Here is a 14,586-nt window from a genome sequence, read left to right on the forward strand (position 1 = left end):
ACGTCGACAGACCCTAAATGCCTAACCACTTTGGTTTAGGGGGTTCTCGACGTCGACAGACCCTAAATGCCTAACCACTTTGGTTTAGGGGGTTCTCGACGTCGACAGACCCTAAATGCCTAACCACTTTGGTTTAGGGGGTTCTCGACGTCGACGGACCCTAAATGCCTAACACCATAGTGGTTCACAACAAGGTTCACAACTTACTGGTTCACAACAAGGTTCACAACTTACTGGTTCACAACAACAACATATTGATTAACATAGTGATTCACAGCAACTAAGAGTTAACATAGTGGTTCACAGCAACAACATAGTGGTTCACCACAACACCATAGTGGTTCACAACAACTTAAAGCAACAACATAGTGGTTCACCACAACACCATAGTGGTTCACAACAACTTTAAGCCACAACATAGTACATAACTTAGTTCACAACAACACCATACTTCACAAAAGGTCAGCAAAGCAAGCATTCTTCTTCTTCATGTTGATCTGGATCTTGCTCTTGCTCTTCCTCTACATCTTCATTCTGACAAGATGTCCAGGATCCCCTTCAATTTCTGCTTGTTCTTCTCCTCTGACTTCAACAGTTCAGCAATCTGAATCTTTAGCTGATCCCTCCTTGCTGTGAGCTTCTCATGCCCCTTCTTGAGATCACCCATGTGAAGGAGCAGCTGGGTGTTCTCCTGGGTCAGCTTTTCCTCAGACTTTTTGAGTTCATCAACCTGGAATTGCAGATTCCTGGTGGATGTACTAAGCACTTCCTTCTCTTTTAGATGATTAAACTTCAGGTTTCTGATGCAAGTGCCTTGAGATTCTGTCAGGTTCATCAGTACTTTATACTTCTCCTGCAGCTTGAAGATCTCTGCATCTTTCTTCCCCATCTCTGTCTTCATGTCAGATACTGAATCAGAAACATGCACATTCTGCATCTTAGCCTGCAAATAGCTGAAATCTACCATCCTATCCTCTTGAGCATTGAACAGTTGGTGCACATCTTCAACCAATTTGTCATAGTTGGCCTCTAGATTATTTTTTTCTTCAGTCAACTGGTGAATAGTGAATGAACTCTCCAGGTTATCCTTCCTCCTATCACTCTTGCTGTCATGATACATTTCCCATAGCTTCAACAAGGCATTCTGCAATGTAGGAGGCCACTCTGGGTCAACCCAGAGAACAACACCACAGTTGTCATCTTCCTGCAATATAAACAACCATAGCATGAGCATCTTAAAACAATGTAGGACCCTAAATGACTAGCCACCGAATTAAAAATGAACTTTAAGCATCCTTGGGAAACAGCTTTAATAATATAGCCAACTTTAATAATATAACACTAGGTGAATTTTAAGCTTCTAACATTGAATCTCTCTGACCTTAAACAATCAAATAATTTGCAAAGTGAGTACTCTTGTACTGCAAACATTTTCCAATCCACTGATTAGCACCAGTAGTACTAAATGGCTACAAAAATGACCCTCACACAGCTACAAAATGACCATCAGAGCTATGGTACAAGATTACTCATTAAACAATGTGCATCAGCACATGGCTAGATTAAAGAACATGAATTCCATGCACTGGACTGCACAATTCTATGCACATGGCTAGATTAAACAATACCATTAACACAGAGTTTGGACAGAATCTTACACTCATAGGACAGACTAAGAACCTCCTGCCCGTGTTAAATGCTTCGAATGCTACACGCCTCTCAGCCGCCACACCATGCTGATGGCAAAGAACTCTGGATGCTGTCTCAATGCCACTGTAGTCTTCGTCTTCAATGCTAGCAGGGATCTACAGGAACAAAAGGAAAACAAAATCCCCAAATCAAATCAAATCCCCCCAAATCTGATAACCCAACCCTAACCCTAGCTCTACAACTCACCCGGTAATGCATGGCTTCGTCGTCGGAGAGGTTCATGTATTGCGCGATTGAGTCCTGGCTGCTCTCCTCCTCCATGGCGCGACGGCGAGCCGGTTGAGGTGGCGGCGGCGGCGGGCGGAGGGCGGCGGCGAATCGGAGAGAGGATGGAGAGCGAGAGTGAGAGTGAGGTCGAGCGAGAGTGAGGCGAGTCCGACCGAGCCCATGTAACCGACCGCACCGGCCTCGTCCTAGTCAGCGCACCGGGCACGCGCCGATTCGGCCAGCGTGTCACCTGACATGTGGGCCCGACCTGTCGGATACGCGGTCAATACGCGCTTATACGGCTGTCAGCCCGTTATGCATCACTTAGGCCCTGAGTTGGTACTAAACTGCGACATGCACGAGTAGTGGTACTGATTCGTGAGTAGGTCAGCAAGTGTGGTACCAACGTGCAATTAACTCTACGTAGCTTGAGGCGACCGCCAAAAGCAAGGCACCCCACAGCGTGTAAAGCCGGCCTGCTCGATCAGCTCATGTACGCGGCATGCATGTGCCTACGACTACAAATACGTACCCATGGCCGCCTCCAGAGAATGTGTATACTACCCATCGGCCAATACAAGCATCATCGAAGAGTGCAGTTTCTACTTTGTAGCTAGCCATGTCGAGCCATAGATCTTGTGGCCTGGTGGTGGTGCTCGCCTGCGCCGCTCTCATGGCGGCGGTGGCCGGCACGGCGCAGTACAACGTCGGCGGCGACAACGGGTGGGGCGTGCCCGGCGCCGGCGCCGAGTCCTACAACACCTGGGCCGAGAAGACCACCTTCCAGGTCGGCGACCAGCTCGGTACGTGACTTCCTGCTGCTTGCACATTTGCATCTCGGTGACGTGACTTTGATGCGTGTGTGTGGGGTTCATGCATGCATTGCTTGTGCAGTGTTCGTGTACCCCAAGGACAAGGACTCGGTGCTGCTGGTGGCGCCGGCCGACTACAACGCCTGCAACACCAACACCTACGACAAGCAGTTCAGCGACGGCAACACCGTCTTCGACCTCGACCGCGCCGGCGCCTTCTTCTTCATCAGCGGCGTCGACGCCAACTGCCGCGCCAACGAGAAGCTCATCGTCATGGTCGCCGCCGCCGCCAAGGGCGCTCCCACGCCCAGCCAGGGGTCGCCTGCAGCAACAGCAACGACCCCGCCGTCTGCTCCCTCAGGTGGCGCCCCGCCAAACTCCCCAGCAACCCCAAATGCTCCGGCGGGTGAGGCGAGTAACTCAACGCCGGCCAAGGGCGCACCTCCTGGAGCCGCCAGCGGCGCCGGTCTCACGGTGGCAGGCCTCGCCGGCTCGTTCGTGGCATTGTTTGGATACGCCATGCTTGCTTTCTAGTACTGCTTTCCAAAGCTATCTTTTACTGCTCCTTTTCAAAGCCGGAAGACTATTTGCTCCTTTTCAGAGGGCAACGTGTCTCTGCTCAGATTCTTTTCCGTTATGATCAATGACAAATGCAATATGATGGTTCCTGAATGAGATAGCACCTAGCATTGGCATTCCAGCAGCATATTATCAGATAGACTCCCTCCATAAGGAAATACTTGTCGGAAAAATGGATAACACATCTTCTTTTATCCATTTTGATGACAAGTATTTCCGGACGAAGAGAGTACATCCATTTCTTCGACAAGTATTTCCGGACAGGGAGTATTACTTATCAGAAAGCATAATAAAGGCATGCGCGGACTAATACTTTCGCATAAATACACGACCAGAGATGTTCTGAAGCGAAGCACAGCTCTGAATTAAGCGACAGTCAAATATTCTGAACTCGGAGTAAACTGACGGGCGACTACATAGGATCTATAATAAGGCTATTCAAACTACAAATTCTTGATGACGACCATGAGAGACGATGAAAAAGAAGGCGTCTACAGCCTCCTTCCTCTCCTGCCGCCCTTTCTGCGAGTGCTGTCAGTGGGAACAGGGGTCACGTCCTCTGCAAAGAGAATGAGACATACCATCATTAGTTCTATGCCCAATAAGGGTGACACCACAATGAAACAGCAAAGTACACTTGGACCCGCTGTCCATGAAGGGGGGTAACAAGATATGTATTCTTCATTTGCATATATGCAGCGGATGCCAGAATTTACCAATGCGTCCAATTTTCATGCCAGAACGAGCGAGTGCCCTGAGAGCGGATTGAGCACCAGGTCCAGGAGTCTTGGTCTTGTTGCCTCCAGTGGCACGGAGCTTAATGTGCAAAGCAGTGATGCCAAGTTCCTGGAAGCGCAAGCACATATATCAGAATCCTGAAGGCACCCAAACAGAAAATAGTCCAATGAAAGCCCATACAAACCTTGCAACGCGTCGCAACATCTTGAGAAGCGAGCATAGCTGCATATGGTGATGACTCATCACGATCAGCCTTGACCTTCATTCCACCTGCATTGATTAGGGGACAATCAGATTTATTTTTAAACCATAAAATATAGCTCAACCACTAAAAGAAAAGGTACAGAGCATACCAGTAATACGAACAAGGGTCTCTCTCCCAGACAAGTCAGTGACGTGCTGCAGACGGAGGCTAACACCAGTAAGAAACCGAACAGCACATGACGGTGACGACCATAATAAAGCATGTAATAGGCAAACCAGTACATACGATGAATGTGTCATTGAATGATGCAAAGACATGAGCAACTCCGAAGACATGCTCCCCTTCACGGACAGCAGGTCCAAGAGTAACATTCTCCTCCTTAGGCTCCCTGGTTTTCCTCTTCGACTAGCAAGGCAAATCAGATTTAGCTTAGCACATACTTGACATAATTGCACAATAACTATGTAACTAATCAAAGCAGCATACTGAGGCCGTGTTTGGTTGGACTTTTGGAACCAGCTTCTGGCTTTTCAAAGCTACAATCTAACCAAAGGGGTAAAATGAGAAGCAGAAGTTGCAAAATCTACAGCTTCCCCGCAGTGTAATTTTCGCAGCGGGTGAACCCCCAACTTCAGCGGTGCAGTTTTAGCTGTCCCCTGAAAGTTTCATAGTATTTACCCACGTTTGCCACTGGCAAGTGAAAAACGATTGGATCCTATTCTTCCCGAGCGAGGCATCCACCACAAGAGAAAAAACCCCTGCTCGTTTCACATTGACCCGAGCGACAGCTAGGGTTCCTAGCCGCTGCCGCCGGCGCCGCCCATCCGCCGCCGCGCGCCCAGCCACCGGCGCTGCCTCCCGCGTCCACCGTCCGCCTCCCCGCGGAGACCTCCGTTCTCCACTACTCGGCGTGGCCTCCTCCTTCCTCAACTACCGGCCTGCGCCACCGGAGCAGCAAGGGCCGCCGTCCCTCCACCGCGCGCGCCCCGCCGCCGGCGCCGCCTCCCGCAGCCCTGCCGCGACCTCCTCCATCCGTTCTGCCATGTAGCTGCACCCCTTTCCTCCCACTGCCCTTGTCCCCTTCCCATGTCCTGTACCAAGTAGGTTTTTTTTGCTCTGTTGGTAGTGAGTGAATTCATGTGAAGTGATGAACAATGGATGATTTTTGATATATTGATGCATGTAGCTTGTCATATTGTTGTATATTCATGTAAAGTGGATGACATTTTGATATGTTGCTGCATATTGCTTGTCATATCGTGGTATATTGATGTAAAGTGGAAGAAATTTTGATAGTATTGTAGCATATCTCGATGTTTAGCTATGTCGATGGAGGTCAACACCATGTGAACCATATGTGTTTTCTATGGTGCATGTGTTTTGTAATAATATTACGGGATTAATATCTATTTAAATGTATGCAACATCAAAGTACAGTCGTTGTATTGCCTATGCATTAGCTATGAATCGCCTACATTGTCATAATTTTTCTTTGAAAAATGATCGTTCAGTTACCTACAAATGTACATATCACAGACCTACGGTCAATAAGTACATAAATATATGAACTCAGGCCCCATGGGCAATATAGACAATTCACAGCCAAATCTACAATTTCACAGCTGTTTTACCAAACAGCCTCCAGCTTTTCCACAGCAGCATTTTCACAGCAGCTTTTCTACAGCAGCTTTTTTAGAATCTGCAGCTCAACCAAACAGAGCCTGAGAAATCTTCCAAAATCTGCCAATGCAGTATTCTCAGCAATTAAACAAAAAGAATGTCAAATGAGTTTAAGTTAAATCTTAGCCTCCTTCTGTTTCTCTGTATCATCTAAGTGTGAATTGCAAGTGCGTTTAAATTAAAAACTGCAGCTCTTGGGAATATTTGTGAACAAAAACCAGATTTATCCCCTCCCAAAATGAGCAACCCAAATCATTTGAAACACACACAAACAGTTCACCACCAAGATCATCACCTGCAAACCACAGTAACCGTTCGTCCATTACTAACTTGAAATTTCTCTACCAGTTCAGCTGTTAAAAATCAAAGCACCAGGTTACAGTTCCAATCTATAGGCACCTAAATCGCAGAGCTACAGTTTCATCATAAGCCAGCACCGAATGATACTGCAAAAGTTCCATACAATAGCAGAAGGAACGCCTTAGATCACAAGATGCAGCTGCACATCTTGCCGGATTCACCCCACTGAACAAGCGTCCGCACAGCGAATCCGTCGCGCGAACTCGACAGCCATGTAAATGCCAGCTGAAGGGAGACGGAGACGAAGGTATACCATGGTGGCGCGAGGCGACGAGGGATCGAGGCGCCTTCTCCTTGTGCTTCAGGTCGCGAGTCGCCGCCGCCGCCGGAGTTTCGTTAAGAGTGAGAAAGGTATTACCGGGAGAGGTTATATGCGACGGCGGCGGATGACGGGTACTAGGGTTTAATGCGGAGGCTGAAGCAGTGTCTGCAAGTGGGACCGGTGATCGCATGGGCCTAGATAGCCGCCCAGGCCAGAAAAAAAGAGGCAGCAAATGGGCTCATTTTTATTAGTACGGTTGGGCTCACACCTCATGCCTTCATATGGGCCCGTCAGCACGACTGATCCATCAGTCCCTCTTCAGTGAATTATTATTGTTGCCTACAAACAAGACTTGTCCTGATTTTTTTACACATACTTATATTTCCAAAAAAAATTACATATACTTATCCTGATTATTTACATAAACTTAAGATCTCAAAATTTGTACGTTGAACACGGCAATTTATCTCTTATTCTACAAGTAATTCATATTTTGGCCTATTTTTTAACCCCCACAGGGTTACAATTTATCATGTGCGCATCGAGCTGTGAAGAAGATGTGGACACATGTATGTACGCCCGTGCATATGAGGCTTGCATTAAGTTTACCGCACTTGTGTTTCTATCATGTAATCATGTAAAAATTCGTTCATGTGGAAACTTGTTGTGTGCATGGCACAATATACATGGTCTTATTTTTTGTGTTTCTACCATGTAACCATGTAAAAATTCGTTTGTGTAATCATGCATATGAAACTTGTTGTGTTTCTGTCATGTAATCATGTAAAATTCCGTTCATGTAATCATGCACGATTTGTTTTTGTGTGCAGGGCACAATATACATGGTCTTATTTTATTTTATTTTGGAAAAGAATGTGTCCATTCTCATTTTAATGGTAGATGCTGCTTCTCTTTAAGTTATGCTATCCAAATTCCAAATGTCAATTTCAAAGAACCTTCATGAGGTATTTAGTCACATGGCTGGTCAATGTCTTATCTGTACCAGTTTTGGCTCTATATTTGCAAAAGTTGCTTCGTAGTGTATTCATAATGTTTGGTTAGTTCAACACTTGCACAACAATGTCCCATTTTGTGTATCAGGTCCATCCTTCCATCATCTTTTTCATAAACACGGATTAAGTATATGGAAAAGATGTGAAATATCTCTGGAAACATTGTGTCTTCAAAATAATGCTAATGGCATATATCTTCCACGGCTTGCAACATTGTGTCTTCAACTGAATTTGCGCACAACTCATGATGTTGCAAGATAGATTAGAGTTATACTTGAAGGAAAATTCAACCATAAATCTCTTATTGTCTTATAGTACCTACTCTGAAAGGAATATGGATGACACCGATGTATGTTGAAGACACAAAGTAACATCAATCTGACTATTATGTATGTTGTCCTTCGTGAAAATTGAGCTTGCTATGTATTTAGTCCTTTGAGAAAATTGAGCTTAGTTTTTTTTTTGTATCTCTCGTAAAGAAACCCGTTTGGTGCATCCTAGCTCCAAATAAGGAGGAGTATCTTAAGGTTAATGCATAATGCTAATAGGCTAATGCAGAAAATTCACGTGTTATATATGTTGTGCCGCAATTCCATGGTCTGGGCTTCTTCATATTTTTCTCAAGGGTTTAACATTACGAACTCATCTTTGCGGCTACTCGAGGAAGCATGGGTTCAATGCTAGATGAGAGTCAAATAAAAAAAAGGGAGAATTACACTTTTGCCCCTTGTTGTGTCAGCCTATGGGGTTTGCCCTTTTTTTTGGCTCTGCTCAGTTTTGCCTTTTGTTTTGTCTCTGAGGTTGTCCGTGTGACCTTTGATTATTTGACTAATACTTTAAAAATTCATAACAAATTCATATGAACTCATAAAAATGCAAATAAAATATCAAAATATTCAGAAAATCATTACCTTTATGTGCCTGTCATTTGTACTTAGGAGAGCTTAATTGGTTAGGTTTCTTGTGGTGGAACCACTTTCCCGGATTCAAATCTTAGACTTGGTGCTGGTGGAAATTTTGTCTTGATTTGTCCTAATCTTTCAGGCCATGCTCTTCAATGGGAGCCAATGTTTCTGTTAACCACGAGGCCTTGGCACCTATGGTGATCTTGAACGGCATTGTTTAAAAGGTGTACAAATATGTCTCACAAGTACACAAGTAGTCGAGGTTAAAACTGAAATTCACTCTATTTTCATTGATAATTTTCAAGAACCTTGAGGCTGCTCGCAACAGCATGCATGCACAAGGGCAACTCCGAAGGGCCGACGCATTTCATTCACCCGTGTCTATTTTGATCCGTGTAGACCAGAAACACGGCCCAACGCGCCGACGCAAATGGATGGATGCTCATTTTCAGAGTTAATTGCAGAAAACCACCACATGTGAGGCATCAATTGCAGAAAACCACCTTGTCACTAATTTTGTGCAAAAATCACCGCGTTTCTAGTAAACCTTCTGCAAAAATGCACTGATCAGGTGATTTAGCCCATTTAATCATTTTCTGACAGGTGGGACCGGACTCTAAGAAGCCGACTTGGCAAAAAATGACATACACATCCCTGGATCTAAAAACAAAAAGCAATCAAGCCCCTGTTTTTCCCTGCTCCCGGTCGATCTGATCCCCTGCTCCCACTCTGAACGCCTCCCACTGGTCCGGTGGTGGACGCCGCCGACCACTTCCTCTCCGGGCTGCCACCATTGAGAGCCGGGGGAAACGTGGCGTGAGGCCGGGATGGACGGTGAGCGTGGCCGACGCCGCTGCTGCTCGCGCTCGTGCGGCGGGCATAGCTACTCGCGTGCATCCGGTGTGCCTCCCCGTCACCTAGCCGGCGCCGATGCAGGTGAGCAGCAAGGGCGGCGGCGGCTTGAGCTCCGGCCGCGGTGAGGCGCCCTCCCTCACCAGTCACCACGCCAATGCGGGCCAAGGAGCGGGGCTTGGGAGGCCGGCTCCGACGCCAGGGAGCGAGGGGGAGGAGGAGGAAACAAGCTCCTTGCGGAAGAACTTGGCGTCGACGAGCTTTTGTGCGTGGAGGCGTTGAACTCCGTGGTTGACACGCAGCCACCGCGGAACCTGCGGGGCGGCGGTGCCGCCGTCTTCCGTCGCCTCTGGCGACAAGGGCCTCCCCGCCGCCGTGTACCTCCTCCTCCCCTCTTTTCTCTTTCCTATCCTCTCAACTCTCTCTTTCTCCTTCACAGGGGAGCAACCACGGCGCCTGTCGGACCCAGCCATGGTCGCTGCCCCGCCTCCTGACGCCGACAACTGGCGCGCAACCGCCCCTCTGTGCACTGCTGGCCCTCGTGGCTGCGGAGATGGCCGGCTGCTCCGCCCAGCGCGTCGCTCCGGCGTCCCTGGCCAAGCAGCGCGGTCGAGGCCAGGAACCCGACGCCCACCGTGTCTCTGCCCGGGCTGTGGGGGTCTGATTGCTTTTGTGTTTTAGATCAAGGGGTGTGTGTGTAAATTTTTTGCTCTTACAATCTGGTCCCACTTGTCAGAAAGTGGTTAAATGGGACAAATCACCTGATCAGTGCAATTTGTAAAAAAGATTACTAGAAACGCGGTGATTTTTGCATAAAATTAGGGACTAGGTGGTTTTCTGCAATTGATACCCCAAATGTGGTGGTTTTTTGCAATTAACTCCTCATTTTCATGTCCACTTCGACCCATTTCCAGCACAAATTTGGTCTGGTTTTGGGTCCGCGCGGAAATGCCTCGGACGCCCGCGGTGTCCTCCTCTTGTCCTCCACTGGCCCGCTAGCTTGTTGGTGGCACACAGGCCATTCCAGCCCCCTCCAAAATGAGCTTGAGCTCCCCAGCTAGGGCCTCATCGCCCTCGCCGCCGCCACCCAGCTTTCGGCCTCTTCGCCACCTCCGGCACCCACCCATCTGCCACCGCATCCAGCGCCGACGTTGGCTCCGCTTCTTGCCGCAGATGGTGTACGTAGCTCGCGGCCCGTGCCCTGCCAAGGGGTGTCGCCGCCCTTCGGCACACCAACGCCACATTCATGGTTGGAAGCATAGATTGTATGTACTGGGAGTGGAAGAATTTTCCATTTGCTTGGCAGGGGCAATATAAGGGACATGTTGATGGTTGCACGGCCATACTTGAAGTTGTGGCATCACAAGATCTCTTGATTTGGCATCCTTTTTTTGGCATGGCGAGTTCTCACAATTACATCAATGTGCTTCGGTGCTCTCCGGTGTTCTCGAGGCTTTCGGAAAGCAACGCCCCATATGTCAACTCTAAGATCACTTCCCGCCAACACAACAAGGGATACTATCTAGCTGAACCCCAAGGAGAGAAAACGGCTAGGTTTACCGAAAAACAAGAGAATGCTAGGAAGGATGTAGAGCGTGCTTCTGGTGTGCTCCAATCTCGATGGGCTATTTTTGACACCCTGCTAGAACATGGAACACTAAGACTATGTTTTTTTAGGATAGCACTAAGACTATGTGGGAGGTGATGGTTGCTTGTGTGATCATGCACAACATAATTGTAGAGGATAAGCATGATGACAATATTTTTTAGGATGGGATTACCATGGCGAAAACGTTGAGCCTGAGAGTGGAATGGCAACTTTTGCACAATTCATCAAATTTAATCATGAAATACGTGATCGTGCAACTCACAGTCAACTTCAAGATGATTTGATTGAGTATAACTGAACTCATATAGAAAACCAATAGTTGTCTCTGCTCTTTTTCCTTCAATGTATTTGCTATAATTTTCCAGGCCACGCGTTACCTCTTTCGACGGCCAGTGGTCACCGTCTCGTCACCGGCCATATATGGAAAAAAAAAAGTTGAGAGGAAAACGTAATTCTCTGATGTGTATATATACCGTCTTCGTGCCCGGCTGCGCACGGCGTTGCTGAGCTTCTCAGACGCTCTTCCAGCGCCGTATATGGATAACGTCGGCCGTCCGGCCTGCCTGACAAGAGCGTCGCCAACGTACACGTACCCAGCTCCAGCCGCAAAACCACACAAAAATGCATGCATGGCAACGATCAATGGAAAACGAAACAAATTCCTCTACGCCGCCCGTGCGTGCGCCACGTCGCCGGCTGCCGTCGCCGTCGCGGGCGCGCGCTCCAGCATGCCCCGCATTAACTCCACGTTGAACGCCTGTTACCCCGAAAAAAAAAACTCCACGTTGAACGCTGGCTCGACGCGACCGGGACATGCATGGCGCCATCACGCCCGCCTTTTCCCGGAAAGCTGCGTCGGCGAGCGCGCGGCACCGTGCGTGCATGGGTGGCTGGAGAGCGAGCTATAGCTCCTGGACCCGTACACTTGTGCGACCCGTCTTGTCGCGGAGGCCGCGACGACGGCGACGCCGCCGTCCGCTTCTAGCTCTGCCGTGTGGCCCATGGCATGGAGCTGGTTCCGTGCGAGTATAAATACGCCCCGCCGTGAGCCCTGAGGTAGCCACACGCAACGCAAAGGCCTACGCACTGACACTCTTAAGGTGTGATCGATCAACGTCATGGCGAAGGTGCAGGTGAGGTCGAGGTTCGTGACGGAGGTGGCGCCGCCGCAGCTCGTGTCGGTCGTGCGGCCGAGGAAGGTGCCGAGGAGCCTCGACACGATCGTCGAGGACGACAGGGAGCTGCAGCAGCTGGCCTACGGCGACCATCGTCATCATCATCAGGCTACTGCCTCCGCGGCGTCGATGAAGAGGGCGTGGCCGGCCGGCGCGCGCACTGGCGGTGCCGGGTTCATGAGGGAGCTCAGCAGCTGCTTCTCCGGCAACGGCGTCCAGGGCCAGGCGGGCGGTGGCGGCTGGGAGAGCACGCGCAGTAAAGGGCACGGCCGACGAGCCGTGTTTGCGCACCGGATGCATGGAAATTAATAAGCTAACGAACTAGGCTTGCTGCTGAACTTGGGTATGCTAGCATGCGTAGCTAAGCTTTAATGTGTCTACGCGGATTTCTGCCTATGTGAGGAGATCCATCGACTACTAGGCGTTCATAATGACTTCGTCGATCTCAAAAGATATTGTGTTGGCGCAATATCTTAAAGATGCTTGTAAGGTAAGATGTTCGTCGGCATATTATAGAGGTGAGTGTATGTGCTGTATTAAAAAAATTAATGGATTCAACATTTCTAAAAACTGTCATATGAGGGATGCAACGGAGTATGAGAGTATCTCTCCTTGAAAAGAACATAAGATTCTGTCGTCCTTGCCATTCGTTCAGCCCCATTTATTGGCTTATCCTATTCTCTTTGAGAAGCAAATACCAAATACAATAAAATTCTAAATTTTATTTGGGCAGGTAAATCATGGGAAAATTTTCATTTCATAATTGCTTATTGCTACAATACATTAATATAGGGAGGTAAATCACGATCTAACGTACTAGAATATTTATATCTTTTGTAACGCATGGACGATTGTCTAGTTTGAAAAATAAACAACATGTAAGAAATACTAGAGTAGAATTCACTTTTTACCCATATTACAGGTACCAAGATAAACAACATTCCATTTTTGGGAATGCAAGCCAACCTTCTCACTCCCGCATGCATGCAAGGGATATATATTAATGTCCTTGGATTCTAGACGAGGCAAACACCATCAATCTTGCCTCGATTAATGTTAGTGGCCTTGTATAGTTGCAAATTGTAATTTTGATAGTGGCCTTGTATACAAAAATGAAGGGAGTATCTTTTTGCAGCAGTGGACCAGACCGATGCAAAGGTCCATTAGCATGACCTTCGTTGCCCTCACCCTCAGCTGTCTCCCTACCATTCACCACCACAAGTATGTCGCCGCTGCTCCTGATCCCCCGTGGAAGCGTCTCCCACCTCTGCCACCACCACGGACGTGGACACACGCAGCTCCGTGGTCGCCAGCATGTGCGTCGGGGCTTGTGTGCTTGGGGTATGAATGTGAGGCTCGGTGGAGTTTCGTTCTGGCGGAAGAATGAAGGATCCGTTCTGGCGGTAAGAAGGCTAGGGCACATGGGACTGTTGGAAATATGCCCTAGAGGCAATAATAAATTAGTTATTATTATATTTCCCTGTTCATGATAATTGTTTATTATCCATGCTATAATTGTATTGATAGGAAACTCAGATACATGTGTGGGTACATAGACAACACCATGTCCCTAGTAAGGCTCTAGTTGACTAGCTCGTTGATCAATAGATGGTTATAGTTTCCTGACCATGGACATTGGATGTCGTTGATAACGGGATCACATCATTAGGAAAATGATGTGATGGACAAGACCCAATCCTAAGCCTAGCACAAAGATCGTAGTTCGTATGCTAAAGCTTTTCTGATGTCAAGTATCATTTCCTTAGACCATGAGATTGTGCAACTCCCGGATACCGTAGGAATGCTTTGGGTGTACCAAACGTCACAACGTAACTGGGTGGCTATAAAGGTGCATTACAGGTATCTCCGAAAGTGTCTGTTGGGTTGGCACGAATCGAGACTGGGATTTGTCACTCCGTGTAAACGGAGAGGTATCTCTGGGCCCACTCGGTAGGACATCATCATAATGTGCACAATGTGACCAAGGGGTTGATCACGGGATGATGTGTTACGGAACGAGTAAAGAGACTTGCCGGTAACGAGATTGAACAAGGTATCGGTATACCGACGATCGAATCTCGGGCAAGTACAATACCGTTAGACAAAGGGAATTGTATACGGGATCGATTGAGTCCTTGACATCGTGGTTCATCCGATGAGATCATCGTGGAACATGTGGGAGCCAACATGGGTATCCATATCCCGCTGTTGGTTATTGACCGGAGAACGTCTCGGTCATGACTACATGTCTCCCGAACCCGTAGGGTCTACACACTTAAGGTTCGATGACGCTAGGGTTATAAAGGAAGTTTGTATGTGGTTACCGAATGTTGTTCGGAGTCCCGGATGAGATCCCGGACGTCATGAGGAGTTCTAGAATGGTCCGGAGGTAAAGATTTATATATGGGAAGTCCTGTTTTGGTCGCCGGAAAAGTTTCGCACTTTACCGGTATTGTACCGGGAGTGCCGAAAGGGGTCC

General features: G+C 48.0%; 3 protein-coding genes across 3 annotated transcripts; 2 read left to right on the forward strand and 1 right to left on the reverse strand.

The window, feature by feature from the left end:
- The first annotated feature begins 2,487 nt into the window (after positions 1-2,487).
- On the forward strand, positions 2,488-3,431 carry LOC119324709 (early nodulin-like protein 1). Its single transcript, XM_037598482.1, has 2 exons — positions 2,488-2,720; positions 2,812-3,431. The coding sequence occupies exons 1-2, from the start codon at positions 2,537-2,539 to the stop codon at positions 3,261-3,263; spliced, it is 636 nt and encodes a 211-aa protein (XP_037454379.1). The 5' UTR covers positions 2,488-2,536; the 3' UTR covers positions 3,264-3,431.
- Positions 3,432-3,606: 175 nt separating this feature from the next.
- On the reverse strand, positions 3,607-6,687 carry LOC119324710 (40S ribosomal protein S14-3). The gene is made up of 6 exons (XM_037598483.1): positions 6,545-6,687; positions 4,537-4,656; positions 4,400-4,445; positions 4,231-4,316; positions 4,025-4,154; positions 3,607-3,867 (listed from the first exon to the last, which is right to left on the reverse strand). Exons 1-6 carry the CDS (start codon positions 6,545-6,547, stop codon positions 3,800-3,802), a joined length of 453 nt encoding a protein of 150 aa, XP_037454380.1. The 5' UTR covers positions 6,548-6,687; the 3' UTR covers positions 3,607-3,799.
- Positions 6,688-12,008: 5,321 nt separating this feature from the next.
- LOC119326551 lies at positions 12,009-12,696 on the forward strand. The gene has a single exon (XM_037600184.1). It carries the CDS (start codon positions 12,051-12,053, stop codon positions 12,414-12,416), a length of 366 nt encoding a protein of 121 aa, XP_037456081.1. The 5' UTR covers positions 12,009-12,050; the 3' UTR covers positions 12,417-12,696.
- Positions 12,697-14,586: the final 1,890 nt, after the last annotated feature.

The sequence above is a fragment of the Triticum dicoccoides genome, chromosome 6B, assembly GCF_002162155.2.
Source record: "Triticum dicoccoides isolate Atlit2015 ecotype Zavitan chromosome 6B, WEW_v2.0, whole genome shotgun sequence".
Classification (NCBI taxonomy): domain Eukaryota; kingdom Viridiplantae; phylum Streptophyta; class Magnoliopsida; order Poales; family Poaceae; genus Triticum; species Triticum dicoccoides.

What these genes read in the sequence shown, in the direction of transcription:
- LOC119324710 (XM_037598483.1), bottom strand. An exon ending in GACCCTTGTTCGTATTACTG is followed by an intron (nt 4,317 to 4,399) that starts GTATGCTCTGTA and finishes TAATCAATGCAG; the next exon opens with GTGGAATGAAGGTCAAGGCT. An exon ending in ATGTTGCGACGCGTTGCAAG is followed by an intron (nt 4,155 to 4,230) that starts GTTTGTATGGGC and finishes TTGCGCTTCCAG; the next exon opens with GAACTTGGCATCACTGCTTT.
- LOC119324709 (XM_037598482.1), top strand. Translation starts at nt 2,537, where the DNA reads ATGTCGAGCCATAGATCTTGTGGCCTGGTGGTGGTGCTCGCCTGCGCC. An exon ending in CCAGGTCGGCGACCAGCTCG is followed by an intron (nt 2,721 to 2,811) that starts GTACGTGACTTC and finishes TTGCTTGTGCAG; the next exon opens with TGTTCGTGTACCCCAAGGAC.
- LOC119326551 (XM_037600184.1), top strand. Translation starts at nt 12,051, where the DNA reads ATGGCGAAGGTGCAGGTGAGGTCGAGGTTCGTGACGGAGGTGGCGCCG.